Source organism: Pecten maximus, chromosome 7, assembly GCF_902652985.1.
Source record: "Pecten maximus chromosome 7, xPecMax1.1, whole genome shotgun sequence".
Taxonomy (NCBI): domain Eukaryota; kingdom Metazoa; phylum Mollusca; class Bivalvia; order Pectinida; family Pectinidae; genus Pecten; species Pecten maximus.
Genome location: NC_047021.1, coordinates 9465965 through 9493549, shown reverse-complemented (window position 1 = coordinate 9493549; position 27585 = coordinate 9465965). Strand labels below are relative to the sequence as shown.

Genomic DNA, 27585 nt, shown 5'->3' with positions numbered 1-27585 from the left:
ATACCACATCATGATCTCATTTTGAAATAGATTTTATTTAAAAAATAATTAACGATGATTCAAAGTTGATTATTTCTAATCTACCATGTACTGTTTAGTTCTGAGATCTACCTCTTCATAATAGAAAAACGGCAAAGAAAGCCCGGGAAATTTGACGTCAATCCCAAGCCAGTTGACGGCAACGTTACGAGAACTTTCGGGGATGTCGTCCAGCAATTAATGTAGAAATACTCTCCAAAGGTTGCCTTTGGAAATTGACCTTATTATAAGTTATTGTTTAGTAAAGTCTGCTCTGGGTTGATAGAAATTAACAATCTGGCAAATTTCTCCGTTGTAAATAACACGGTCTCCCACGTTCAAACGTTTTGGCACCGCCATGTTTGTTTACAAATGCACGATTTTGTAGGGGAAAGATTGTAACAGCCGTGACTCACGAGCATGTCTTATGGACACGACAGTGTATTACTGGCGAATCATACACGGTTTTAAACCAATCAAAACTGGCGTTACATAGCAAACGTGGTAGAATATGAAATTAAAAGTGTTTAATGCTTGTTATATACGTAGTGGTTCCGATGTAACCACCCTAGTTTTTATTTTGAAAATGTGACTTATCTTAGATTTGACCTAGATTTGTAAGACGGGCGTCGGCGATGAAACAAAAGACGCTTCCCTCTTCCTGGTGACCTGGTCTTATTATCTGTGTACTTTTCCAAAGGTCTATGCAAGTCTAAATATTTTTGTTCATATTTCCCCTCGTTTTATCAATTGTTATTGTGAAATTATTGTTTTGTCATTATGTCGATATAACTTGTTATAGCTCAGATACTCCAAAAGGAATCTGTATGATTGACATGAGTAGCAAATAGGTCTCGTCGCTTCAAGTATATTACACATACTATTTTACTTGCGATGTTGTAAAATGAAACTTATATAGAAAGGGTTAGTTTTGTTAGGTAGTGTTGTACATATCATGTTATATCTACCAGAAGCACGCCGCCGGCCGATCACTACACGGATATGAACCTAGGAGAAGTCGGAAACACCACTTATGAAGTAAGTTTGTAGATAAAATGACAAAATTTATTTGAACTTTACAATTAATTTATTATCTGAATCCCTGTAATATGCCTTTCAGGCAGGGCTAGTGAAATGTACCTACTTTCCATGTCGCATATTTCTGCTTTGTTTTATCGTCTAAACTCATCTTTGGCACTGCCTCATTTTTGGCCTTTATTTGAACGTTCAGCCCTGCGAGGATGGCTAGGAGTTCTATCCATTGGCTGTGGCATACCAAACTATGCACCACCCGGTTGATATTAAACTGATTAAATAGAAAGAATCAATAATGTTAAAATATAAGAGAAAACAAATGTTCTAGTCTAGATATGAAGACGTACTGTACACATTTTCATTTTCCATAAAGAATATGGATGAAAATATTCTCCAATATACCTTAGCGACTTTGGAGACGTACTATCCCACACAAATAATTACTTATTGTGAATATCGATAGCTCTTATATCTCGTAATTAAACATTTTTGTCGATAATAGTTTTTGGTTATTATATAATAAATATGTACGATGTAATTGTCTGTTTTCTTCATTTCTTTTGCAGTCACCTCTCGGACTTTCCGGTAAGCATAATCCTTTGCACAATGAATCTTCAAATGCAAACGATCGTGCATCGGCAATGTACATGGATATTGACAACCCAGCAAATGAGCAATCGGAACGAGTTACCCAAGAGAGCCTAGGCGCGATGGATAGTGTCTACAACAGTATAGACGAGTATTCTGGAGACCAGGGCTATGCCAAGGCTAAAGACCCACCAGTACATCCTTCGTTACACCCTGCCACGCTTGACGACATCACTACAGCGTCAGCTAACTACTTTGTCTTGGAAAAAGAAGAAGATAAGTCCGATGATACAATCCCGACAGAGGATTATTTCGTTCTCGAAAAGGACGAAAATGGAATCACATCAAATCCTGATATCACTCATGAAGATAAAGGAATCGTGAACGGCAACAAATCAGACAGTCGTTTTATTCTAGAACAACAGGAGGATCAACAAATCCCAGACAGACTATCAGGTGACAATTATTTCTCGCTCGAAAAGGAAATGGAAGGAAACACAAATGAAGATATCCCAATTGATGGTACATATAGCATATTAAACAAGGAGATAAACTCGGAAAACACTGATGACTACTCACACGCGAGAGAAGTCTGTAGTTCACAAGACGGTGCGTCAAGGGAGGGAACTGTCGACAGTGAGGACTATGATGAGTTATTTCAGAGACCCAGCGGCAATCTAATGCACGATTCTGATGACGATTATGACCACATGAACAACGACGATCATTTGACTTCCCTGTAATGAATGAAGTGTGTAGTGGTGACTTTTGACTGTCCATTACCATGCAGACTTCCTGCCAATATTGGGCTTTACTTTCAGTATATTAGAATTCCATAACTTAACTTAGGAGTTATCTCCCATTTGTACGTATTTATCAATTGTCTCGTGGAAACGTTATCTGTGCTATATTAGACACCATACATACAAATCTAATAAGACATAGATAAAGAAATCTGTATATATATATTGTATAGGATATTGATTTGTAAGTGCATACTGTACCTATATTTGCCCCGAATGTTAATGTAACAGTTCCCATTTTCAGTGATACATAATAATAACCCCTGGGTCGAGGTTCTCTAGGCATGTTTATCACTCGTCGTATATAAAATAATTAGAAAAAATGCATTGTAAATACTCAAAACCTATATATTGATTAAAACCCTGTAAATACACGAAACATGTATATTGATTAAAACCCTGCAAATACACTAAACATGTATATTTATCAGAGGTTTCGCTTTCACTCACGTACATACACCACGAGACGTTAAGCGAAGGGAAACAACACTTATAAGGAAAATGACCATTAACCTACGATATAAGATAGATAATTATACTCATATTTAGCTTTATTTTCATCAGAACCTTTAAATTACTATCAATTATAATGTACAGTATAGTATCTGTTGAAAGACCACACAGACTATTCAGCGTAATTAAACTATTAAATAATTTATAATGAAAAATAGTTTTTAACTTAGAATAATCAACCCCACTTAAAAAAAATACTGAACTAACCCCACATCTATGGTGTAGAGGTTTAGTTAATCATATATTCTGCCTCAAAGGGAATATGACCTGTCCCATCAACGCCAAAAGTCGGTCTGCATGCGTAGAGGTACAGGTGTCCCTAGTAAGGCAAATGATTGGTCAGTCTCAGTACGTAGAGGTACAGGTGTCCCTAGTAAGGCAAATGATTGGTCAGTCTCAGTTCATAGAGGTACAGGTGTCCCTAGTAAGGCAAATGATTGGTCAGTCTCAGTTCATAGAGGTACAGGTGTCCCTAGTAAGGCTAGTGATTGGTCAGTCTCAGTACGTAGAGGTTCAGATGTCCCTAGTAAGACTAGTGAGTGGTCAGTCTACGTACGTAGAGGTACAGTTGTCCCTAGTAAGACTAGTGAGTGGTCAGTCTACGTACGCAGAGGTACAGGTGTCCCTAGTAAGACTAGTGATTGGTCAGTCTCAGTTCGTAGAGGTACAGGTGTCCCTAGTAAGACTAGTGAGTGGTCAGTCTCAGTACGTAGAGGTACAGGTGTCCCTAGTCAGTAGACGGTTCAGGCTATTGAGAGGTCAGTCTCAGGTCACATGTCATAACATGCACAGACAGACAGGTATGCACGAAAACGTATCTCACGATTCACAATTACATGACATTTACAGACACCATTAAGGTAGTCTAATACAATGTACAGCGAAATATGATTAATGATACAATGAAATACAATCAAAAACGTACTGTACTGGACTGTGGAATATGTTACGAGTTTTTTCCTTGACTCTCTTTAGCTCGATCGGTTGAGTGGAAGACTAGTACGCTAGAGGTCCAGGGTTCGATTCCTAGCGGGAGCAGTGATTTAAATTTAATTAAACATGCGCTCTGTTACATGTACATTTTTGACCATGTAGGGACACTGGAAAATACTCATCCTCGCTCCACAAGCATCGTTGTTACCCAAGAAAACTCAAGGACGAGTTGAGGGGAAATATGTAACCCTGGTAAATACACGCAATATACGCTCGGTTACCGCTCACTTTAGCTCGATCGGTTGAGCGTAAGACTAGAAAGTAAGATGTCCCGTATTAGATCACTAGTGGAGGCAGTGATCTTAATTGAATTAATCATGCGCTCTGTTACATTAGTCTTTAAGAATCACATGGTCTGTGTCAAGCATGAGATATATATATATATTGCAATAATAATATTGATTGATGTTACTATTATATTATATTATTGCTTTGTTCATTCTCCTGTGGCCAATTTAACATTTTGTATATATGTTAATATCCTGTAGAGGTCTATATCATATGTTTACACTGATGAGTCGTAAGACTCAAAGTGATAAATGAACCTGAACTTGAACTTGTTTACAGATACTGTATATATAGGTGTTACTCTTAGATCTTATATGTATTAATCAACATGTTACTCCATGGTTTAATTGAAATAAATTTATCTTAGATGTATCAACTGTTAATCAACATGTTACTATTTCGTTTAATTTGAATTGATTTATATCATATGTAATTACTTTTTGTCAACGTGTTAATGCACGGTTTATTTTCATGGTTTAAATTTACAATGCATAATGCTGTTATATTGTTCTTGACTATGAAATCAACAATGGCATGGAATCTTCCCTTGTCAGCCATTCATTGAGAATCTATTTCTGTCACAGATTTTTTTTATTCTTGTACAAAATCTGAAAAGCATACATAACAATCTACTTAATTATTCAGACGCTACAATGTTTTGTTTATCAGGATGTACAATATATTTGTATATTGATGTAAATTGTCATTTATGTGATATAAAAACGCTTTTCACTAACAGAAGAATAAATAAAATTTGTGAATAATTAACATTCTAGTTTCCAATTGCCTGTACAGTATGCACGTTTCCTTGTGTTAATGTATACTCACGTGCCAAAAATATGTCAACACTTAACATTTTTCCTCATCTTTTTCACGCATGCTCATTTTTTTCTGTGAATTTTCCTGATTTTGTTTTAATTTTGCACACTCGTGGAGGATGGTCTCCTCTTTCAGTTGAAATGATTAACATGGTTTTTTCGTTGTCTATTTTCTGAGAAAAATATTTCATTTGTGATCAAAATGATTGATTACGCCATTGTGGAAAATGACATGATAAAATGTGCCAGGTGCAGAAAAATTATTTGAAAACACAACAGCGGGAAACGATGCAGAAATGACATGGTTGGCGTATTTTTGGCATGTGAGTGTAAATATCAAACAGCCTTAAAACAACCACAGGTATTCAAATTCAAATTATTTTATTTCACTTTTTACAAAAGTGGCGATAATAAATCGATATAAAAACTGATGATAAAACTGATGATAAAATTGACGATAAAACCGACGATAAGGCTGATAATAAATCGATATAAAAACTGATGATAAAACTGATGATAAAATTGACGATAAAACCGACGATAAGACTGATAATAAATCGATATAAAAACTGATGATAAAACTGATGATAAAATTGACGATAAAACCGACGATAACGCTGATTATAAATCGATATAAAAACTGATGATAAAACTGCAAATAAACGTGTGTTTTAATAAAAGGATTCGTATCGAAAAAGAAACAACAACGATAAGAAGACCTTTAGTAAATATAGCTTTTACATACTACACAAAAAACTTTAACACCTGTGCGAAATAGGAACAACATGTTTAGAACCATTTGAAAGAATCTTTCATGATAATAGGACAAGGTGTTTCGGGGAGGTAAGCTTCTTCTGCTTACCTGGCACTCACCATGACAAAAATGGGTTTAAACTTCATAGTATCACTTAGTGAAAGGAATGGGTAATGTCAATATACCATTATATTAATCCTTTCAAGGCCTTGTTCCCATTATCACGGTTTTCACGAGAGATGTCTTCTAACGGGAAAATATCAACATAAGATTTCGAGATATGCACATAGATGAAAAACTATTTTGATCGACACCATTATCTATCTAATTGTGTGACGTGTTCGATATGCCCGACTATTCCGCCGCCAACACCCTATAGTTATCATTTTGTGAATACGAATATATCCGCATGAGGGGTGTCGTTGATGAGCCAAAAGACTCTTACCGTTCGGGAACGGCCCTCTTTTACTTTGTCAACGGTCTCCATGGCAATCCATATCTTCCTTTCGAGTTTCCCCTCCGTGTTTAATTTTGAGTTGATATTTCGGTACTCTCTGTTGTTTTGGTAATTATACATGTACACCTTTTATAAATCAACACTTTATCATTTCGTAACAGTGTCTTCAGTAATACCAAATATATTTCACGAGTGGGGCTAATATTTTGATATTTTTCACGAGTGCGCAGCACGAGTGAAAAATATCAAAATATTAGCCACACGAGTGAAATATATTTGGTATTACTGAAGACACTGTTAGATATTCTGTTTATTACATTTTTTATCAACGAAAATCCTACCCCGTATGCTAACTAGGCCTACAGCGATAATTTGTAAACAAAAAAAGTAGTTTCCCCTGTCCAGGTGCTGACATATATGTCGGGCTTTCTGATTGGTCAATTATTTTGGTATTTTCTAATCATTAATTTGATTGGTCAAATCAGCAAAAATATCAGTTTTATAGAATGAATACTTTTTGATATTTCACTGGTAAAAATGTAATAAATTGATATATTCATATTGGCTTGGTAACATGTATTTATTTATACTTTTAATGTTTTGTGTGTCCACGTTTAAAATAAATTATATCTATCTGTTCAAACTATGTTTTTCTGTATTTTATCAGTATCAGTAATTCTGTTTGTTAATGCACACAGAGTTATTATTCACTTGGTTTACATCTATTGTAACTAATCACCTATTACCGACAGTTTTGTTGCAGGTGAAAAAAACAGCACTCTCGTAGTTAAAACTAACATTACTGAATACAGAACTACACTTGCTTTACTTACTGTTTGCGTGTTATCTTGTACACAGCTTTGTCTTTTGTCAGTAGTTTGTAGAGCCAGGTATATTGAATGGTGACATTGTTTAAATACACCATGCCGTGTGACGTTAGGTGTCGATACATGTGTTTATTAGGTAACACGGCCGGTAAATAACCAGGGACTCGATCGTTATAGACGTATGCGGAAGTTAAATAATGGCGAATAGACCACAACGCGGCAGGGTACAGCCACCTGAAGGTATGGTTACTGACCTGATAGGGTACTACTGGGCACTGTCGATTCAAATAGCCACATTCAAAATATCTTGTGAAACTCGTAAACTATAACGTATTTCGTACCCAGTCTGTGTAATGAATAAGCTAGAGTAATGCCATTATCTCCTCACCAGATACAGGTAGTTCTCCTCACCAGATACAGGTAGTTCTCCTCACCAGATACAGGTAGTTCTCCTCACCAGGTACAGGTAGTTCTCCTCACCAGGTACAGGTAGTTCTCCTCACCAGGTACAGGTAGTTCTCCTCACCAGATACAGGTAGTTCTCCTCACCAGATACAGGTAGTTCTCCTCACCAGGTACAGGTAGTTCTCCTCACCAGGTACAGGTAGTTCTCCTCACCAGATACAGGTAGTTCTCCTCACCAGATACAGGTAGTTCTCCTAACCAGATACAGGTAGTTCTCCTCACCAGATACAGGTAGTTCTCCTCACCAGATACAGGTAGTTCTCCTCACCAGATACAGGTAGTTCTCCTCACCAGATACAGGTAGTTCTCCTCACCAGATACAGGTAGTTCTCCTAACCAGATACAGGTAGTTCTCCTCACCAGATACAGGTAGTTCTCCTCACCAGATACAGGTAGTTCTCCTCACCAGATACAGGTAGTTCTCCTCACCAGATACAGGTAGTTCAGAGTTATGGTCACGGATTTCTGTATTCATTGTATCTTTCTAGCTCACCATTACGATTACCGTGCTAGGTATCCCTAGTGCACTTCCTAATATAACACTGTAATATAAAATCCTGTTTGTTTGACAATTATTGAGCAAGACATGAACAGAAAGTCACAGATATTTTGTCGATGCATTGCATGGACCGTGTTTTCAAGTTTGATATTTTGAATTATCCCAACAGCAAAGGTATTCAGGGATAATTTTCTTTAACATGGATCAATATATGTTTGCAAATATCAATTTGTACTAAACATTGCGACCAGACATGTTTACACATGTAATCAACGGAAACTTGTTAAAATTCTACAAAACAAATTTTCTTTGTGACAACCAGGAAGTTAGAAATTCAGTAGACCGTCGTAAATTCTATTGGATAGTTCATCGTTAGGTTCATTACGTAAACTTGTATTAACAATATATTGCTAAATCGTTCAAGCACATTCTTGAACCATCTCTTTTCTGGAATTCTCTAACACACTTCTTGTAAACAACCACTTCCTAATAAACACTTGAAAACAAAATGTTGAATTTCCAGACAATTCTTCATTACTTTCGCTAGCCTGGGCTTCTGATTACGTTAACACACTCCAATGGAGTGTACCGTACTCAGAAACCATGGCTAATGAATATATCATACATTTATGTAAGGATCATCTCCCTTTAATCACTGGTATATATAACAGGATGTCTCTCCTCTGTTCCTATCTTTCCTTTATTTGTATCTCTCCCATTCTCTGTTCCTATCTTCCCTTTATTTGGATGTCTCCATTCTCTGTTCCTATCTTTCCTTTATTTGGATGTCTCCCATTCTCTGTTCCTATCTTTCCTTTATTTGGATGTCTCCCATTCTCTGTTCCTATCTTCCCTTTATTTGGATGTCTCCATTCTCTGTTCCTATCTTTCCTTTATTTGGATGTCTCCCATTCTCTGTTCCTATCTTCCCTTTATTTGGATGTCTCCCATTCTCTGTTCCTATCTTTCCTTTATTTGTATCTCTCCCATTCTCTGTTCCTATCCTCACTATATTTGGATGTCTCCATTCTCTGTTTCTATCCTCACTTTATTTGGATGTCTCCCATTCTCTGTTCTTATCTTTCCTTTATTTGGATGTCTCCCATTCTCTTTTCTTATCTTTCCTTTATTTGGATGTCTCCCATTCTCTGTTACTATCTTTCCTTTATTTGGATGTCTCCCATTCTCTGTTACTATCTTCCCATTATTTGGATGTCTCCCATTCTCTGTTACTATCTTTCCTTTATTTGGATGTCTCCCATTCTCTGTTACTATCTTCCCTTTATTTGGATGTCTCCATTCTCTGTTCCTATCTTTCCTTTATTTGGATGTCTCCATTCTCTGTTCCTATCCTCACTATATTTGGATGTCTCCTCTTTTCTGTTCCTATCTTCCCTTTATTTGGATGTCTCCTCTTTTCTGTTACTATCTTCCCTTTATTTGGATGTCTCCATTCTCTGTTCCTATCTTTCCTTTATTTGGATGTCTCCATTCTCTGTTCCTATCCTCACTATATTTGGATGTCTCCTCTTTTCTGTTCCTATCTTCCCTTTATTTGGATGTCTCCTCTTTTCTGTTCCTATCCTCACTATATTTGGATGTCTCCTCTTTTCTGTTCCTATCCTCACTATATTTGGATGTCTCCTCTTTTCTGTTCCTATCTTTCCTTTGTTTTGTTGTCTCCCCTTGTATGTTCCTGTCTTTCCTTTGTTTTGGTTTATCCCTTCTCTTTGCAACAATTCCTCTGACCCGTCAGTTGATGTTTCTACCTTGCTGACCTAGATATGCTAGTATCAAACAGTCTTCACTTTCCGTTTGGAATAATACAAACTTGTTTAGAATGATGGGATGGCAGATCTGTAGTTTGCACACATTTACCCTGATGGACCTTTGGAGTTAATGGATGGAGCCAAGACATGATAGGACAAAACATTCTTCAAAGATAATAGAGATTTCATGTGCTTTGTCAAAAGTTTGAATTTCACGACCCTGACGTCTCACAATTACGGCTGGCGAGATGGTAAACCTCACTATAATTCATTATCTCTTTAACTGACAAAACAAAACAAAAACAAATTTGGAACTGACTGACCCCCAATGGTTGAAGGGCTAGGCCAGAATGGGTAGATTGTAGTGTCTTAATATTTTTTTGTTTTGTTTTTTACCGAATTTGTGCATTTCACGCCTGATATTTGCCATTGGGAGGGATGATTTTACAAAAGTGTACATAGGTAAATAACATTTTGAGCATTACGTATTCAGTTATGGGTTGACAGTTTGATGGCATGCATATATTTGCCCTGAACGACTCCCGGGGGCTGACGAAACGGCCTAAATGGGTCAAATTGACGGAAATGCCAATAATCTTCCTCTCAATAACCGAGCTATTATAGAATCAAATTCCTTTTATAAATAGAAAGGTCTGAAGGTGGTTTACCTATATTGTGAGTCACATGAGGCCTCACCTGTTTTTAAAGCAATTTATCAACTATATATATATTACTATGTAAGCAGGTAAACCCATGGGTCTATAGTTAAATGTATATGTCCAATACGGCAAAGTCGTATTAGTTGTAATTAACTAATCGACCATTGTTCGAATATTTAAAAATGATGGCATAATCAATGACTACTCTGCATGAAAAATTGATATAGTTACTGTAGTATTTCAGTGTATCGATAAAGAGTCTGTATCTACAGGTTGTAATTAGGGAAAGCCCGGCAAAGACAACCAACTGCTTGAAGTTATAGATACAATAGCCAGGGTGTAGTTAAGTAGGACACGGCAAAACAGCTTATATGTAGTGTGTAGTCACACGATACAGATTGAATTTGTAATGATGTAGGTTGTAATCGGGGAGGACCAGGCAAAGACAACCTAATGCTGTTCGTTGATTGACGGATAATTATATATTAATTACCATTGCAATGAACTTGAAATTATAATACAATTGGATAAATGTTGAATTCCAAAAGTAAATTATATGTCTGAATTAGGATAACAATTAAGTAGACTGAATTGATGTCCAAGCAATCTTCTAGATAGCCCATTACGTGCCCAAGTTGAAGTGAGAGTCTTTAACATTGAAAATGACATGGAATACAACGGACACTTGTCATTTACTACATAACCACATAAAGGTATACCTAGGGTGATCAGACTAAGGAACACTTTTTCGATATACATGGCTATAATGCATTATTAGCACTAAGATCCGTGCCTGTTGTATATATATTATAGTAGAAGTTTCCTATAGCCAAATATAGAATAGTAGAAGATGAACTGGATATACCAATTAGACATTTGTAAACACAGTTCTACAACTAAGGAAACATTTGGTATATTATATATTAGACATGTAACACAATGCCACTTGTTGTATAATATAAATATGTCATTCAAACTTTAACAGTAGCTACATGTAATATCTCTTTGAAATTTAATACTAAAAATAATGATATCTACTTTAGGCATACTGCAAATCTAAATGAAGTTATTACCTCCCTTTAACCAGTAACAGTTAATCAGTACTATGATATCCCGATATTGACCAATCTATATCATATGTATATATTAATCTCCCCAATTTGTTATATCTATCTATATTTTTAATTATCTCGTTTTACATGGACAGGATTTGCATAGACTTAGCCTGTTTTCTGATCCTATTGTATATTTTTGTACAATAAAATTTGTTGAAATGAAAATAATATAAATATGTTGCGTAAGATTCTGTAGCAATATCGCTCCAATGCTTCTGCCAGACACTTCACAGAATAAACTCCATAATGAAACATTGAACAAAAGAAAAGAGGGCGGATGGAAGGGGTGGCGACGGGCAGATAAAAAAACACCTCAATAAAGTTCCTCTCTATCCCTCCAAACATTTTTCTTGACTGAAGCCTAGCGTTCCTTATCTCAATGACCATTGGTCAATTGGTTACATGACTTCTAAACCTACTAAGTATTCTGACCTATTCTACACATGTTACTGATTAATTATTTCAGCTGTTTGTTTAGTTCTAAGTATAGACCCTTGATCCAGCAGATGTCAAGCATCATGCCCCTTATCTACATACCTCTAACAATAATTTACATACATTATAATCATTATAAAACAATCGATACAGATATATAGTAGAGACGTTTCAAAGTTGAAGTCGTTTGTATAAGCTTGTATTCAATTATTAAATTTATTAACTAAATTCTAACATGAATGATATTCTTTTAAAGATCCTCCCTCTACTTCCACGAATCAGTCGACAGCCGAGAATCAGCCGACATCGAAAACGGCTGAAGTGTTCGAACACGTCACAGTCAATACGAAATGTCCAAAATGTGAGAGTCACTGCATGACAAAGATTCAGTACGAGAGCGGAAACCTGACCTGGAATTTGTGCTTCATTGTGGCCCTGTCAGGGTATGTACATGTGTGATACGTATGCCGTATCATACAACAATCTGGTCCTTACCTAATACTTTTCGATCATTTTCAAATCATATTCAGCAGCATGTAATCCCAGGAAATGCCTAGATGTTTGCACATAATATAAATCTAAGTATAATTAAAAATAATGTGTAACATGTTCAACAACGCATACTCAATTGACGATAACTATATTTTTGCTGGTAGATTTGATGTCGGCCATAGGACTAACATGCCTACATACCTAAGTATTACTAATAAACTATATACCTATTGTTTTTCTCAAGATATTTACCCTGCCTATACATTTACATAAAAGACATCAGTATATTAACGTCAAATAATATAAGGAAACAAGTACGTTTTGGAGATCACGGATTAGGATATTAGAAAATGTTATCGTCTCTTGATTCAAATTGTTATTTTCAGATTGGTTCTCGGATGCTGCCTGTTGCCATTCTGCTTAGATACAGCAAAGGACGTTCTACATATTTGTCCAAACTGCAGTTACACAATAGCTCGTTATAACAAAATGTGATCACATTTGGACTATCTCTTCTCCTGATCGTCTAACGTCGTGCTTATACCTTCACTCCGTTCAAATGAAGTAAACTGTCTTTGATGCTGCCTTACCGAATTAGTGTGTCAACTGTGCATAACGACTACTCCGTCTAAATTGAGTTTGTACATAACGACTACTCCATACACATAGACTTAAATACATAACGACTACTCCGTCCACATAGACTTAAATACATAACGACTACTCCGTCTAAATTGAGTTTGTACATAACGACTACTCCATACACATAGACTTAAATACATAACGACTACTCCGTCTAAATTGAGTTTGTACATAACGACTACTCCATACACATAGACTTAAATACATAACGACTACTCCATACACATAGACTTAAATACATAACGACTACTCCGTCCACATAGACTTAAATACATAACGACTACTCCGTCCACATTGAGTTACATACATAACTACTACTCCGTTCAAATTGAGTTAAGTAAATAACGACTACTCCGTCCACATTGAGTTAAATACATAACGACTACTCCGTCCACATTGAGTTAAGTACATAACGACTACTCCGTCCACATTGAGTTAAGTACATAACGACTAATCCGTCCATATTGAGTTAGATAATTAACTACTACTCCGTCCACATTGAGGTGACCAAATGACGACTACTTCGCTCGTATTGAGTTTAGTATATAAACAACTGCTCCATCCACATTGAGTGAAACATATAAGTCGAGTACATATCGACTACTCTTTCTGGAAGACGATTATCAATATGTAGAATTATTGCATGTGGTCCTTAAAAGCAAACCAATAATGGTACACATATCTCGATCTATTAGCAAACCTGCAACTGATATGTATGCAAAGATATGTTTCTGAAAAACTTCACAAATAACTTCGATGAATGTTCTTTTTATTATAAGGTTTAAATCGTTTCTTAGTTCTCTTGAAATGTGTAAACGATTTTAGCTTCGTGGAAATATTAGATAATACCACAGCTTTTGGAAATATTTTTCAAGAGTAAAAGAGGATCAAAAGATTTTTATGACTGTATTATTACTCCAACATTGTTGCCAACTGGAATCAGAAAGTGGAACCAGGAGTTTGATTTTGATAAGAAAGATGGGCCAAGATATTTAAAATATCTTTTTTCTGCTACTAATAGTTCAAAGTTACAGTGGTTCCAATTTAGAATCATACATCATATTTTGGTTACAAACTCTTTCTTTTATGAAATAAACATAACTGCTAGCCTTTCATGTACTTAATGTAGCATGGAACATGAAACAATAGTTCATTGTTTATGGGAGTGTCAAGAGGTGCAAAACTTTCTTCAGAGATTTGAAACTCTGCTTGACCTATTACTTATTCCATTTGCTTGTAACAAGAAATCATTTCTTTTTGGAATAGTTACACAAAACTGTCATCATGTAGATAATAAAATTTTATTTATCATCAAACATGATATCTATAAAACGAGATGCTTCAGCAACTCTTTAAACTTTAATTCACACATCAATGTTATCAATGATCATTTCCTGGCTCAAAAATGTGTAAACAACAGTAAAAGTGAACGTATTATGAAGGATTTGGAAAACGGTTGAAGAAAATGGAAACCTCTTTTAGAATTATAGTAATATAGCCGAAAAATATGTATGATTTGTATCATATATGAATCTAATTTATCATTTTGGTACCAGTCGGCAACTTCTTGTACTTATTAATGGCCATTTCAACCCTTGGTTCGCTGAATTAGCTCAGTTTCCACTCATTTTTATATTTACATATCTTATGAAACCGTGCCTCTCTGTCTCCTGTCTCTATAGGGACCACGGAACCAAATGATTCCCCATAGACGGTAATGTTAACATTTACCACTGGCCTGCTTAAATGGGGTTTTCAACATTGGTCCACTAGCCATAATTTTGAAGAATGTCATCTCGGAAACCTGTAAATAGAATGATTAAAAATTCTACCTATCTGAACTTTTTTTATATGGGGGCCACCATCTTGTATTGAATTCAGCACCAAAAACTCACCTAAATTTACAAACAAAATCCACAATTAACTCCCCCTGACAAAAACAGGCTAGATAAAAAAACTTTTTTCTATATATTTTACATCTACATGTATTGCCCAGCCCACATATAAAACTTTGGAAACTTCTCTCACCTACATATCCAATCTGTAGGCCCCGATACATTCACCTTCCTATTGAATCTGAAAACGGGAAAAAATCCACAATCTATTTTTGATTTGATTCTGTGGTCCCTATACACTTCTTTCTCTCTCTCTTCCTTTTACTTTACTTGCCTTTTTTTCTCCTTCACTAATGTGTGTACATATATATGTACATGCATTTATGATATGTGTGTGTGCTTGCGAATGTTTTCTTGTTTTAATATGAGTGACGAATATTGATATTATGGATGTGCTGAATCTTGTATGAAATGAAGATAATTATAATTCATATATAATTACATATCAGTGTGACAGTTCTTTGGTTTTTTGTTGCTATTGACGATGTTGATGATAATGAAATCAATTGTTTCATTTGGGTTTTTATTCATGCATTGGTAACAACATTTTCATAATGATGATTATAATGATGTGGAATCTACTGATTGTATGGGATCACATGGTATATTAAAAGGTGTTTTATAAAGCATTTGGTGTCAACCTTTTTATATGGATATTGTGTACAAGCTGATTTCAAAATAAACAAACAGAAATGTATTTAAGTAAATCCTTAATTAATTAATTAACTTGTCATATTATGATACACTAACTTATCATATTATAGTACTTTAACTTATCATATATAGTTGTTAAACATATCGTATTATAGTACTTAAACTTATCGTCGTATAGTACTTTAACTTGATCTTGGTTATGACAAATATTTTCATTAGCTTAGATATTGATGTTATCAGCCCATAATGTAAACATTGACGTTGCCTTTTATAACGTGGCATTTGATTGGCTGATATTACAAGCGTGATCATTTTCTAAAACAAGATGGTAGATCAAAGTGAATTACCAAGGGATTGTTATAGTAGATTGAATAAATATGGAACTGTACCGTCAACACAAATCGCGTCGGAGTTTATTAAGAGTACACATCGCGTTTGTGTTATAGTTTCATAACAAAAATGGATCAGACTTATTCCTAATTAACCTCTCATATCATAGTGCTTTAAACAATTTTATTATAGCTATGAATGTCTTTTGTCAATACATGCATGTACCTTTATCTAATTTCCATAACGCGATGGTATTGGATTTCTTATTAATACTTTGTAATACAATCAGATTTAAATGATGATAATAGAGCTGATTGGATTTTGTGCCTTGTATCGCCTGTCTTATTAAGAACATGTAACACTGTCGACTATATTCATAATGTACCAGTGTCGTATGTTCTATTGTAACAAGTAGTTGTTCACATTTTTGGTGTGTTTACATAGCATGCGTTAAAGAACATTATGGTTCTAAGTGCTTTATTGCAATCACTTGAACTGAACAGTTCAACTTCATTCTTATGAAACTAAAACAAACTTCGTTAAACAAAATCTTTTCTTAATAATTTGAAGTATATGTATAATCTTCATCCCTCTGAATGAACTTTGTTTGTTTGGGAATTATAGTTCATTCCGTTATGTACATGGGATGCATGTCATTTAGTTGACAGCAAACGGAACTCCAACGGAATGTTTTCTCTTATTTTGTCATCGACGATATGAAATGTATACCTCGACCACTATGAATTAACATGTTTAAATTAAACTTCTGACTATCCTTTAGTGAAAGGAATGGGTAATGCCGCTATATAAATCCTTTGTTTTCAGGGACATGTTACCATTATCACGATTATCGTGACCAGTTGTCGACTACTGACAGGAAAATAACAACATAAGATTTCGAGATATGCACATTGATGAAAACCAATTATGATCGACACCATTATATATTTACATTCAGTAAGCATGAAAGCATTGGCGAAAATTGTAATCATTTTTCATAACAACATAAGCCCTATCACAGTGTATAGTAATGTCGGGGACCGCGTTACAACGGGTAGTTCTCTCTGCCGTCGGAATTTTTCTCTTTTTCGTATTCTTTTAAATAATTGCTCAATTCCCGTTAAATCATTTTGATTAAATAGAATAGTTTTGAAATGAAAAAAGGCAAATGAAGTTGCTGGTTAGGTTTTACTGTAATATGTAACGACAATTAAATACTCAATGGAGATATCAAAAGTATATTTATGACTAACAGTATGCCCATGGTACATATGTCAAGAGCATATAAAACAATCAAAATATGAAATTGTCAATAATGAACATTTACGTGCATGCATAAAGATATATAAAGCATTTTTGCTTGGTAATTTGTAACTTTTTTGTTTATACCCTATTGTTTTGTATGTCAACGTTTTTTGTTTTCTGTATTTTATCACTACCAGAAAAATGTGTTTGCTAGTGCACACAGGGTTATTATTCACTTATTTTAAATGACATGTAACAGATGTATTATAACTAATCAGCTGTTAACGATAGTTTTGTTGAAGGTGAAAAAACACTCTCGCAGATAAAACTAACATAGCTGAATTCAGAACTAGGTTCCTTTACTTAATTGTTTGCGTGTTATCTTGTACACAGCTTTGTCTTTTGTCAGTAGTTTGTAGAGCCAGGTATATTGAATGCCGACATTGTTTAAATACACCATGCCGAGTGACGCTAGGTGTCGATACATGTGTTTATTAGGTAAGACGGCCAGTAATACTATTGCAACGAGGGACTTGTTATGGAAGTACGCGGAAGCTAAATAATGGCGGCTAGACCAAAACGTGACAGCGTACAGCCACCACAGCCATCTGAAGGTATGGTTACTAGCCTGATAGGCTACTACTGGGGACTGTCCATTCAAATAATTACATTCAAAATCTCTTGTGAAACTCGTAAATCATGGTTTAATTCGTACCTAGCCTGAGAAATGAATTACCCAGCGTAATGCCATTTTCTCCTCACAAGATACTGGTAGACACCTTCCAGCTAGTTCAGAGTTATCCTAGTCATGGCTTTCTTTATTTTTTCATCTTGAAAGATTATGGTTACGAATGCAATGCTGTGTTTCCCTAGTGCACTTCCTAATATAACATTTTGAATTGCGTCCACCGTGTTATCAAGTTTAATATTTTGAAATATCCGGAAGCAAAGAGAACATTTAATATGCATAAATATATGTTTAAAAATATCGATATGTACTTAACATTGCGACCAGACATGATCACACACGTAATGGACAGAGACTTAAAAAATAAAATCTAACAAAACATATTTTCGTTGTGACAACCAGGAAGTTAGAAATTCAATAGATCCTTCGTAACTGTGACTAGTTAGTTCATCATTTACCTAATTTTGACTTAAATATATTTGAAAAATGATTTCCTTTTTCTGATTTTTTACTTTAGAATTCATAACATTTTTCATCATTTTAATACAATATTATTTGGATTAAGAAAAGGATTTTGATTTATAGATACGCTTAACAATAACTGTCTGATCAAGATGACCAGACTGTAACCGATCAGCCTTGGTGAACACTGGGTATCGGGTGTAGCATTGTGAATATACCCGTCCAATAACGGTAACGGGTCATCGAGGTATTGAAATACTGTGGTTCTGTAGATTTTGTAGTTTTGCATGTAATATTAGATTGTGTCCGTTATTTATTTAGGCGTATTAAATTGGTTACACTGCTACAATAGAATTAAGGTTTTTGTATGTATGTCTATATGTATATTATGTACAGTTTTAGGCTGTGTAGGTATGTCGATATGTATATTATGTACAGTTGTAGGTTGTGTAGGTATGTCTATATAATGTACAGTTGTATGTTGTGTAGGTATGTCTATATAATGTACAGTTGTATGTTGTGTAGGTATATCGATATGTATATAATGTACAGTTGTAGGTTGTGTAGGTATATCGATATGTATATAATGTACAGTTGTAGGTTGTGTAGGTATGTCTATATAATGTACAGTTGTAGGTTGTGTAGGTATGTCTATATAATGTACAGTTGTATGTTGTGTAGGTATATCGATATGTATATAATGTACAGTTGTAGGTTGTGTAGGTATATCGATATGTATATAATGTACAGTTGTAGGTTGTGTAGGTATGTCGATATGTATATAATGTACAGTTGTAGGTTGTGTAGGTATGTCTATATAATGTACAGTTGTAGGTTGTGTAGGTATGTCGATATGTATATAATGTACAGTTGTAGGTTGTGTAGGTATGTCTATATAATGTACAGTTGTAGGTTGTGTAGGTATGTCTATATGTATATACTGTACAGTTGTAGGTTGTGTAGGTATGTCTATATAATGTACAGTTGTAGGTTGTGTAGGTATGTCTATATGTATATACTGTACAGTTGTAGGTTGTGTAGGTATGTCTATATAATGTACAGTTGTATGTTGTGTAGGTATGTCTATATGTATATACTGTACAGTTGTAGGTTGTGTAGGTATGTCTATATAATGTACAGTTGTATGTTGTGTAGGTATATCGATATGTATATAATGTACAGTTGTAGGTTGTGTAGGTATGTCTATATAATGTACAGTTGTAGGTTGTGTAGGTATGTCTATATAATGTACAGTTGTAGGTTGTGTAGGTATATCGATATGTATATAATGTACAGTTGTAGGTTGTGTAGGTATGTCTATATAATGTACAGTTGTATGTTGTGTAGGTATGTCTATATGTATATAATGTACAGTTGTAGGTTGTGTAGGTATGTCTATATAATGTACAGTTGTAGGTTGTGTAGGTATGTCTATATAATGTACAGTTGTAGGTTGTGTAGGTATGTCTATATGTATATAATGTACAGTTGTAGGTTGTGTAGGTATGTCTATATAATGTACAGTTGTAGGTTGTGTAGGTATGTCTATATAATGTACAGTTGTAGGTTGTGTAGGTATGTCTATATAATATACAGTTGTAGGTTGTGTAGGTATATCGATATGTATTTAATGTACAGTTGTAGGTTGTGTAGGTATGTCGATATGTATATAATGTACAGTTGTAGGTTGTGTAGGTATGTCGATATGTATATAATGTACAGTTGTAGGTTGTGTAGGTATGTCGATATGTATATAATGTACAGTTGTAGGTTGTGTAGGTATGTCTATATTGTGTACAGTTGTAGGTTGTGTAGGTATGTCTATATAATATACAGTTGTAGGTTTTGTAGGTATGTCTATATAATGTACAGTTGTAGGTTGTGTAGGTATATCGATATGTATATTATGTACAGTTGTAGGTTGTGTAGGTATGTCTATATAATGTACAGTTGTAGGTTGTGTAGGTATATCGATATGTATATTATGTACAGTTGTAGGTTGTGTAGGTATGTCTATATAATGTACAGTTGTAGGTTGTGTAGGTATGTCGATATGTATATAATGTACAGTTGTAGGTTATGTAGGTATGTCGATATGTATATAATATACAGTTGTAGGTTGTGTAGGTATGTCTATATAATGTACAGTTGTAGGTTGTGTAGGTATGTCTATATAATATACAGTTGTAGGTTGTGTAGGTATGTCTATATAATGTACAGTTGTAGGTTGTGTAGGTATGTCTATATAATGTACAGTTGTAGGTTGTGTAGGTATGTCTATATAATGTACAGTTGTAGGTTGTGTAGGTATGTCTATATAATATACAGTTGTAGGTTGTGTAGATATGTCTATATAATGTACAGTTGTAGGTTGTGTAGGTTGTGTAGGTATGTCGATATGTATATAATGTACAGTTGTAGTTGTGTAGGTATGTCTATATAATGTACAGTTGTAGGTTGTGTAGGTATGTCGATATGTATATAATGTAGAGTTGTAGGTTGTGTAGGTATGTCTATATAATGTACAGTTGTAGGTTGTGTAGGTATGTCTATATAATGTACAGTTGTAGGTTGTGTAGGTATGTCTATATAACGTACAGTTGTAGGTTGTGTAGGTATGTCGATATGTATATAATGTACAGTTGTAGGTTGTGTAGGTATGTCGATATGTATATAATGTACAGTTGTAGGTTGTGTAGGTATGTCTATATAATGTACAGTTGTAGGTTGTGTAGGTATATCGATATGTATATAATGTAGAGTTGTAGGTTGTGTAGGTATGTCTATATAATGTACAGTTGTAGGTTGTGTAGGTATATCTATATAATGTACAGTTGTAGGTTGTGTAGGTATGTCTACATATTGTACAGTTGTAGGTTGTGTAGGTATGTCTATATAATGTACAGTTGTATGTTGTGTAGGTATGTCTATATGTATATAATGTACAGTTGTAGGTTGTGTAGGTATGTCTATATAATGTACAGTTGTAGGTTGTGTAGGTATGTCTATATTATGTACAGTTGTAGGTTGTGTAGGTATGTCTATATTATGTACAGTTGTAGGTTGTGTAGGTATGTCTATATAATGTACAGTTGTAGGTTGTGTAGGTATGTCTATATTATGTACAGTTGTAGGTTGTGTAGGTATATCGATATGTATATAATGTACAGTTGTATGTTGTGTAGGTATGTCGATATGTATATAATGTACAGTTGTAGGTTGTGTAGGTATGTCTATATAATGTACAGTTGTAGGTTGTGTAGGTATGTCTATATTTATTTAATGTACAGTTGTAGGTTGTGTAGGTATGTCTATATAATGTACAGTTGTATGTTGTGTAGGTATGTCGATATGTATATAATGTACAGTTGTAGGTTGTGTAGGTATGTCTATATAATATACAGTTGTAGGTTGTGTAGGTATGTCGATATGTATGTAATGTACAGTTGTAGGTTGTGTAGGTATGTCTATATAATGTACAGTTGTAGGTTGTGTAGGTATGTCTATATTATGTACAGTTGTAGGTTGTGTAGGTATGTCTATATTATGTACAGTTGTAGGTTGTGTAGGTATGTCTATATAATGTACAGTTGTAGGTTGTGTAGGTATGTCTATATTATGTACAGTTGTAGGTTGTGTAGGTATATCGATATGTATATAATGTACAGTTGTATGTTGTGTAGGTATGTCGATATGTATATAATGTACAGTTGTAGGTTGTGTAGGTATGTCTATATAATGTACAGTTGTAGGTATTGTAGGTATGTCTATATTTATTTAATGTACAGTTGTAGGTTGTGTAGGTATGTCTATATAATGTACAGTTGTATGTTGTGTAGGTATGTCGATATGTATATAATGTACAGTTGTAGGTTGTGTAGGTATGTCTATATAATATACAGTTGTAGGTTGTGTAGGTATGTCGATATGTATGTAATGTACAGTTGTAGGTTGTGTAGGTATGTCTATATAATGTACAGTTGTAGGTTGTGTAGGTATGTCTATATTTATTTAATGTACAGTTGTAGGTTGTGTAGGTATGTCTATATAATGTACAGTTGTATGTTGTGTAGGTATATCGATATGTATATAATGTACAGTTGTAGGTTGTGTAGGTATATCGATATGTATATAATGTACAGTTGTAGGTTGTGTAGGTATGTCTATATAATGTACAGTTGTATGTTGTGTAGGTATGTCGATATGTATATTATGTACAGTTGTAGGTTGTGTAGGTATGTCTATATAATGTAGAGTTGTAGGTTGTGTAGGTATGTCTATATAATGTACAGTTGTAGGTTGTGTAGGTATGTCTATATAATGTACAGTTGTAGGTTGTGTAGGTATGTCTATATAATGTACAGTTGTAGGTTGTGTAGGTATGTCTATATAATGTACAGTTGTAGGTTGTGTAGGTATGTCTATATAATGTACAGTTGTAGGTTGTGTAGGTATGTCTATATAATGTACAGTTGTAGGTTGTGTAGGTATGTCGATATGTATATAATGTACAGTTGTAGGTTGTGTAGGTATGTCGATATGTATATAATGTACAGTTGTAGGTTGTGTAGGTATGTCTATATAATGTACAGTTGTAGGTTGTGTAGGTATATCGATATGTATATAATGTACAGTTGTATGTTGTGTAGGTATGTCGATATGTATATAATGTACAGTTGTAGGTTGTGTAGGTATGTCTATATAATGTACAGTTGTATGTTGTGTAGGTATGTCTATATAATGTACAGTTGTAGGTTGTGTAGGTATGTCTATATAATGTACAGTTGTAGGTTGTGTAGGTATGTCTATATAATGTACAGTTGTATGTTGTGTAGGTATGTCTATATGTATATAATGTACAGTTGTAGGTTGTGTAGGTATGTCTATATTATGTACAGTTGTAGGTTGTGTAGGTATATCGATATGTATTTAATGTACAGTTGTAGGTTGTGTAGGTATGTCTATATTATGTACAGTTGTAGGTTGTGTAGGTATATCGATATGTATATAATGTACAGTTGTAGGTTGTGTAGGTATATGTATATAATGTAGAGTTGTATGATGTGTAGGTATGTCTATATGTATATAATGTAGAGTTGTAGGTTGTGTAGGTATGTATATATAATGTAGAGGTGTAGGTTGTGTAGGTATGTCGATATGTATATAATGTACAGTTGTATGTTGTGTAGGTATGTCAATATGTATATAATGTACAGTTGTAGGTTGTGTAGGTATGTCGATATGTATATAATGTAGAGTTGTAGGTTGTGTAGGTATGTCGATATAATGTACAGTTGTAGGTTGTGTAGGTATGTCGATATGTATGTAATGTATAGATGTAAATTTGTCTTTCCTTTCGTTGGATGCCTCTCCTTCTCTGTTCCTGCCTTTTCTTTATTTGTATGCCTCTTCTCCTCTTTTCTTATATTTCCTTTATTTAGATGTCCTTCCCTCTCCGTTGTTGCCTTTCGGTTTTGATGTCTCCTCTTCTCTATCCTTTCTTTCTTTTATTAGGTTTTTTTTCCTTCTTTGTTCCTGTCTTTCCTTTATTAGGTTGTCTCCCCTTCCTTGTTCCAATCTTTTCTTTCTTTATATTTTCCCTTTTGGATGCCTCCCCTTCTTTCATGCTGTCTTCCCTTATTTGGATGTATTCTGTTCTCTGTTCCTGTCTTTCCTGTTTTAGGTATCTCCTCTAATCTGTTCCTGTCTTTTCTTTTTTGGATGCAAGAAATGATAGGATCAAATATTCTTCTTGAATGGAAGCGACTAAATGTGTGTTGTTTTTTTTCAAAATTCGTAATTTCATAACCCTGGTGTCTCACGTTTATGCCTTGGGAGATGGTCATCTCCACTATCATTAATATCGGGAAATCGCAATTTTGAGCATTATTTCTTTAACTGACATTGGAAAAATACAAATTGGTTAGAATTATCTTTATTGGATGACAATTTGATGGTATACACATATATGAACTGACTGACCCCTAAGGGTTGATAGGTGAAGCCAGAATGGATAGATTGAAACGTCTTTTATTTACCGAGGCTGTGAATTTCACGCCAATAGGACACAGTCGTATTGGTTGTATTTAGCAAATCGACCATTGTTCGAATATGAAAATAGAGTATAGCAATGTAAATCAATTTCCTTAATACGAAAATATGTGTTGATATATAATAAATGTCATTTTTAAAGATGCTCCGTCTACCTCCACGAATCAGACGACAAATGAGAATCAGCCGTCTGAAATATTCGAACACGTCACAGTCTATACGATATGTTCAGGCTGTGGCAATGAGTGCATGACAAAGATTCAGTACGACAGCGGAAACCTCACCTGGAGTTTGTGCTTCATTGTGGCCCTGTCAGGGTATGTACATGTGTGATAGCTATGCCGTATCATACAACAATCTGGTTCTTACCTAACGGTGTTTTTTTATCATTTTGAAAACATATTCATCAGCATTTAATCGAAGTTAATGACCAGATGCTTGCACAAATACAAATCTAAGTATAATTGAAAATACTGTGTAATATGTTCAAAGATGGCAGGTATAAAGAATGATAATAAAGAACCTTGCCCTTATTTGTTTGCCGGTAGACTAGATGTCGGCGTTAGGACTGGCATACCTACATTTATTACTAATACGTGATATACCTAACTTTTCTCTCAACGTAATACTCCTGTATATATGTATTTACATAAATAATACAGCATATTCGAGTCGAAATAATAAAGAACGTTTTTGAGATCAAGGATAGAGATATTGTAAAATATACGTCATAATTTCTTTGACGAGGTCGTGAAATGTTTATTCAAAATATGTTATTTTCAGATGGTGTCTCGGATGCTGCCTGCTGCCATTTTGCTTTAAAAAAACAAAAGACGTTCTACATGTTTGTCCAGACTGTCAATACATAATAGCACGTTATAACAAAATGTGACAACTTTTGGCCTGTCTCTTCTCCTGTTACCTCTACTCCGTCAGGCTGAAGTAAACTACCCGCCTGTGATGCTGCCTCATCAAAAGTGTGTCGAATGTGTGCCTAAAGTTCGTCAACATCGAGTTAAATACATAACTACTCCCACTATACTCCATCCAAATAGATTTGAGTACATAACGACTACTCCGTCCACATTGAGTTCAGTACATAACGACTACTCCGTCCACATTGAGTTCAGTACATAACGACTACTCCGTCCACATTGAGTTAAGTACATAACAACTACTCCGTCCACATAGAGTTAAGTAATTAAACAATCCCTCCACCATCACTGATCAAGTGAATAAGTACATAACGACTACTCTGACAACATAGAATTTAGTACATATTTAAACAACTACTTCTTCCACATTGAGTTAAATATATAATGATTCCTTCATCCACATTGAGTTAAACATAACACGATTCCTTCATCCACATTGAGTTAAACATAACACGATTCCTTCATCCACATTGAGTAACTACATAACGCCTTCTTCAAGCCATCTACGTTGAGTTATGTACATAATTTCTTCTCCCTCAACATTGAATTAATACATAACGACTCTACCATGTACATTGAGTTAAGTACATAACGACTACTTCGTCCACATTGAGTTAGATAATAAACTACTACTCCGTCCACATTGAGTTAGATAATTAACTACTACTCCGTACACATTGAGTTTAATACATTGAGTTAAGTACATAACGACTACTCCGTCCACATTGAGTTAAGTACATAACTTCTACTCCGTCCAGATAGAGTTAGGTACATAACGACAACTCCGTCCAGATAGAGTTAGGTACATAACTTCTACTCCGTCCAGATAGAGTTAGGTACATAACGACAACTCCGTCCAGATAGAGTTAGGTACATAACGACTACTCCGTCCACATTAAGTTAAGTACAGAACGACTACTCCATACACATTGAGTTAAGTACATAACGACTACTCCGTCCAGATAGAGTTAGGTACATAACGACTACTCCGTCCAGATAGAGTTAGGTACATAACGACTACTTTGTCCACATTGAGTTAGGTACATAACGACTACTCCATACACATTTAGTTAAGTACGGAACGACTACTCAGTCAGAAAGACGATTGTTTATGGTTCATAAATATTTATGGTGCACATACACTGCATTTCTATTTCCTACCAAACCTGCAATTGGCCCACTCAAAGATATGTTTCCAAAAGAGCTTGCTCACTTAACAGTCATTTTATATCATTATAAATTCCACTATACCAAATTATTTGCAGATGCAAATGATGTTTTATCTATAACTTCAATATTTTGTTTTTCAATTTCACATCGGTCGTAAGTTCTTTTAAATAAAGTGTTAATGAAGCTACAATGTAACACGTCTGAAAATAATGGGATAAATTATGTATTTCTCAAACTGTTATTTTATATCGTACTTAAATTTCGCTACACGCTGGCATCAATTCATCCCGATAGCAACATTATCGGAGCTCGAGCCAAGCTCGAGTTTATAGTCTGACATGCCTAGATTGATTATTATATTACCGTTTTAGACTTCATACTGGCTATCGGTCTAGCCTTTATTCACGTTTTACACTAGGTCAGGTTTAAATTCCCACCTACAAACCCAACTACGTCCATATTTATTTATATGGCTTATGTAGGCAAATGTCTCCTTATCCTAAACTAATTATTTATATTATAAAAACTGTACTCTTGTCTAGTTTTCTCTTTTGGAGGGTTACTTCCCTTGACACATGTAATCAAAATATGGACCGTGAATTGGGAATTCGTGCCAAAACTCTACCTTATCGGTCTTAAAGAGTTAGCTGTGTTAATGTTAAAGTGATCACATGGTGTATTTGTTTTATAAATCATTTGGTATCTATCTAGATATGTATTATACACAAACTGATTTCACAATAAATCATGAAACATGTATTCAAGTTAATCTTTAATTAACTGATTATATTATAAAACCTTTACTTATCATATTATAGTACTTTCACTTTTCGTATTATACTACTTTACCTTATCGTATTATAGTACTTTATCTTATCGTATTATAGTACTTTATCTTATCGTATTATAGTACTTTATCTTATCGTATTATAGTACTTTATCTTATCGTATTATAGTACTTTATCTTATCATATTATAGTACTTT

The 27585-nt window shown here is 34.6% G+C and overlaps 2 protein-coding genes and 1 long non-coding RNA gene across 5 annotated transcripts; all 3 read left to right on the top strand.

Moving 5' to 3' along the window:
• The first annotated feature begins 971 nt into the window (after window positions 1-971).
• LOC117331534 lies at window positions 972-5006 on the top strand. 3 transcript variants are annotated; one of them, XM_033890278.1, is made up of 3 exons: window positions 972-1056; window positions 1620-3264; window positions 3367-5006. In XM_033890278.1, the coding sequence occupies exons 1-2, from the start codon at window positions 1021-1023 to the stop codon at window positions 2382-2384; spliced, it is 801 nt and encodes a 266-aa protein (XP_033746169.1). In that variant the 5' UTR covers window positions 972-1020; the 3' UTR covers window positions 2385-3264; window positions 3367-5006. The 3 variants fall into 3 exon arrangements, with proteins under 3 accessions (XP_033746169.1, XP_033746168.1, XP_033746170.1); XM_033890277.1 differs by having other exon boundaries at window positions 3316-5006; XM_033890279.1 differs by having other exon boundaries at window positions 1620-3315; window positions 3571-5006.
• Window positions 5007-7245: 2239 nt separating this feature from the next.
• LOC117331533 (lipopolysaccharide-induced tumor necrosis factor-alpha factor homolog) lies at window positions 7246-15694 on the top strand. The gene is made up of 3 exons (XM_033890276.1): window positions 7246-7334; window positions 12293-12479; window positions 12915-15694. Exons 1-3 carry the CDS (start codon window positions 7292-7294, stop codon window positions 13021-13023), a joined length of 339 nt encoding a protein of 112 aa, XP_033746167.1. The 5' UTR covers window positions 7246-7291; the 3' UTR covers window positions 13024-15694.
• A 2001-nt stretch (window positions 15695-17695) lies between these two features.
• LOC117331532 lies at window positions 17696-27359 on the top strand. Its single transcript, XR_004533571.1, has 3 exons — window positions 17696-17908; window positions 24638-24812; window positions 25279-27359. It is a non-coding gene; the product is annotated as an uncharacterized LOC117331532 (long non-coding RNA).
• Window positions 27360-27585: the final 226 nt, after the last annotated feature.

Coding starts and splice junctions, on each gene's coding strand:
- LOC117331534 (XM_033890278.1), top strand. CDS start 1,021: ATGAACCTAGGAGAAGTCGGAAACACCACTTATGAA. Junction 1,057..1,619: donor TCGGAAACACCACTTATGAA/GTAAGTTTGTAG, acceptor TTTCTTTTGCAG/TCACCTCTCGGACTTTCCGG.
- LOC117331533 (XM_033890276.1), top strand. CDS start 7,292: ATGGCGAATAGACCACAACGCGGCAGGGTACAGCCACCTGAAG. Junction 7,335..12,292: donor CAGGGTACAGCCACCTGAAG/GTATGGTTACTG, acceptor ATTCTTTTAAAG/ATCCTCCCTCTACTTCCACG. Junction 12,480..12,914: donor TTCATTGTGGCCCTGTCAGG/GTATGTACATGT, acceptor TGTTATTTTCAG/ATTGGTTCTCGGATGCTGCC.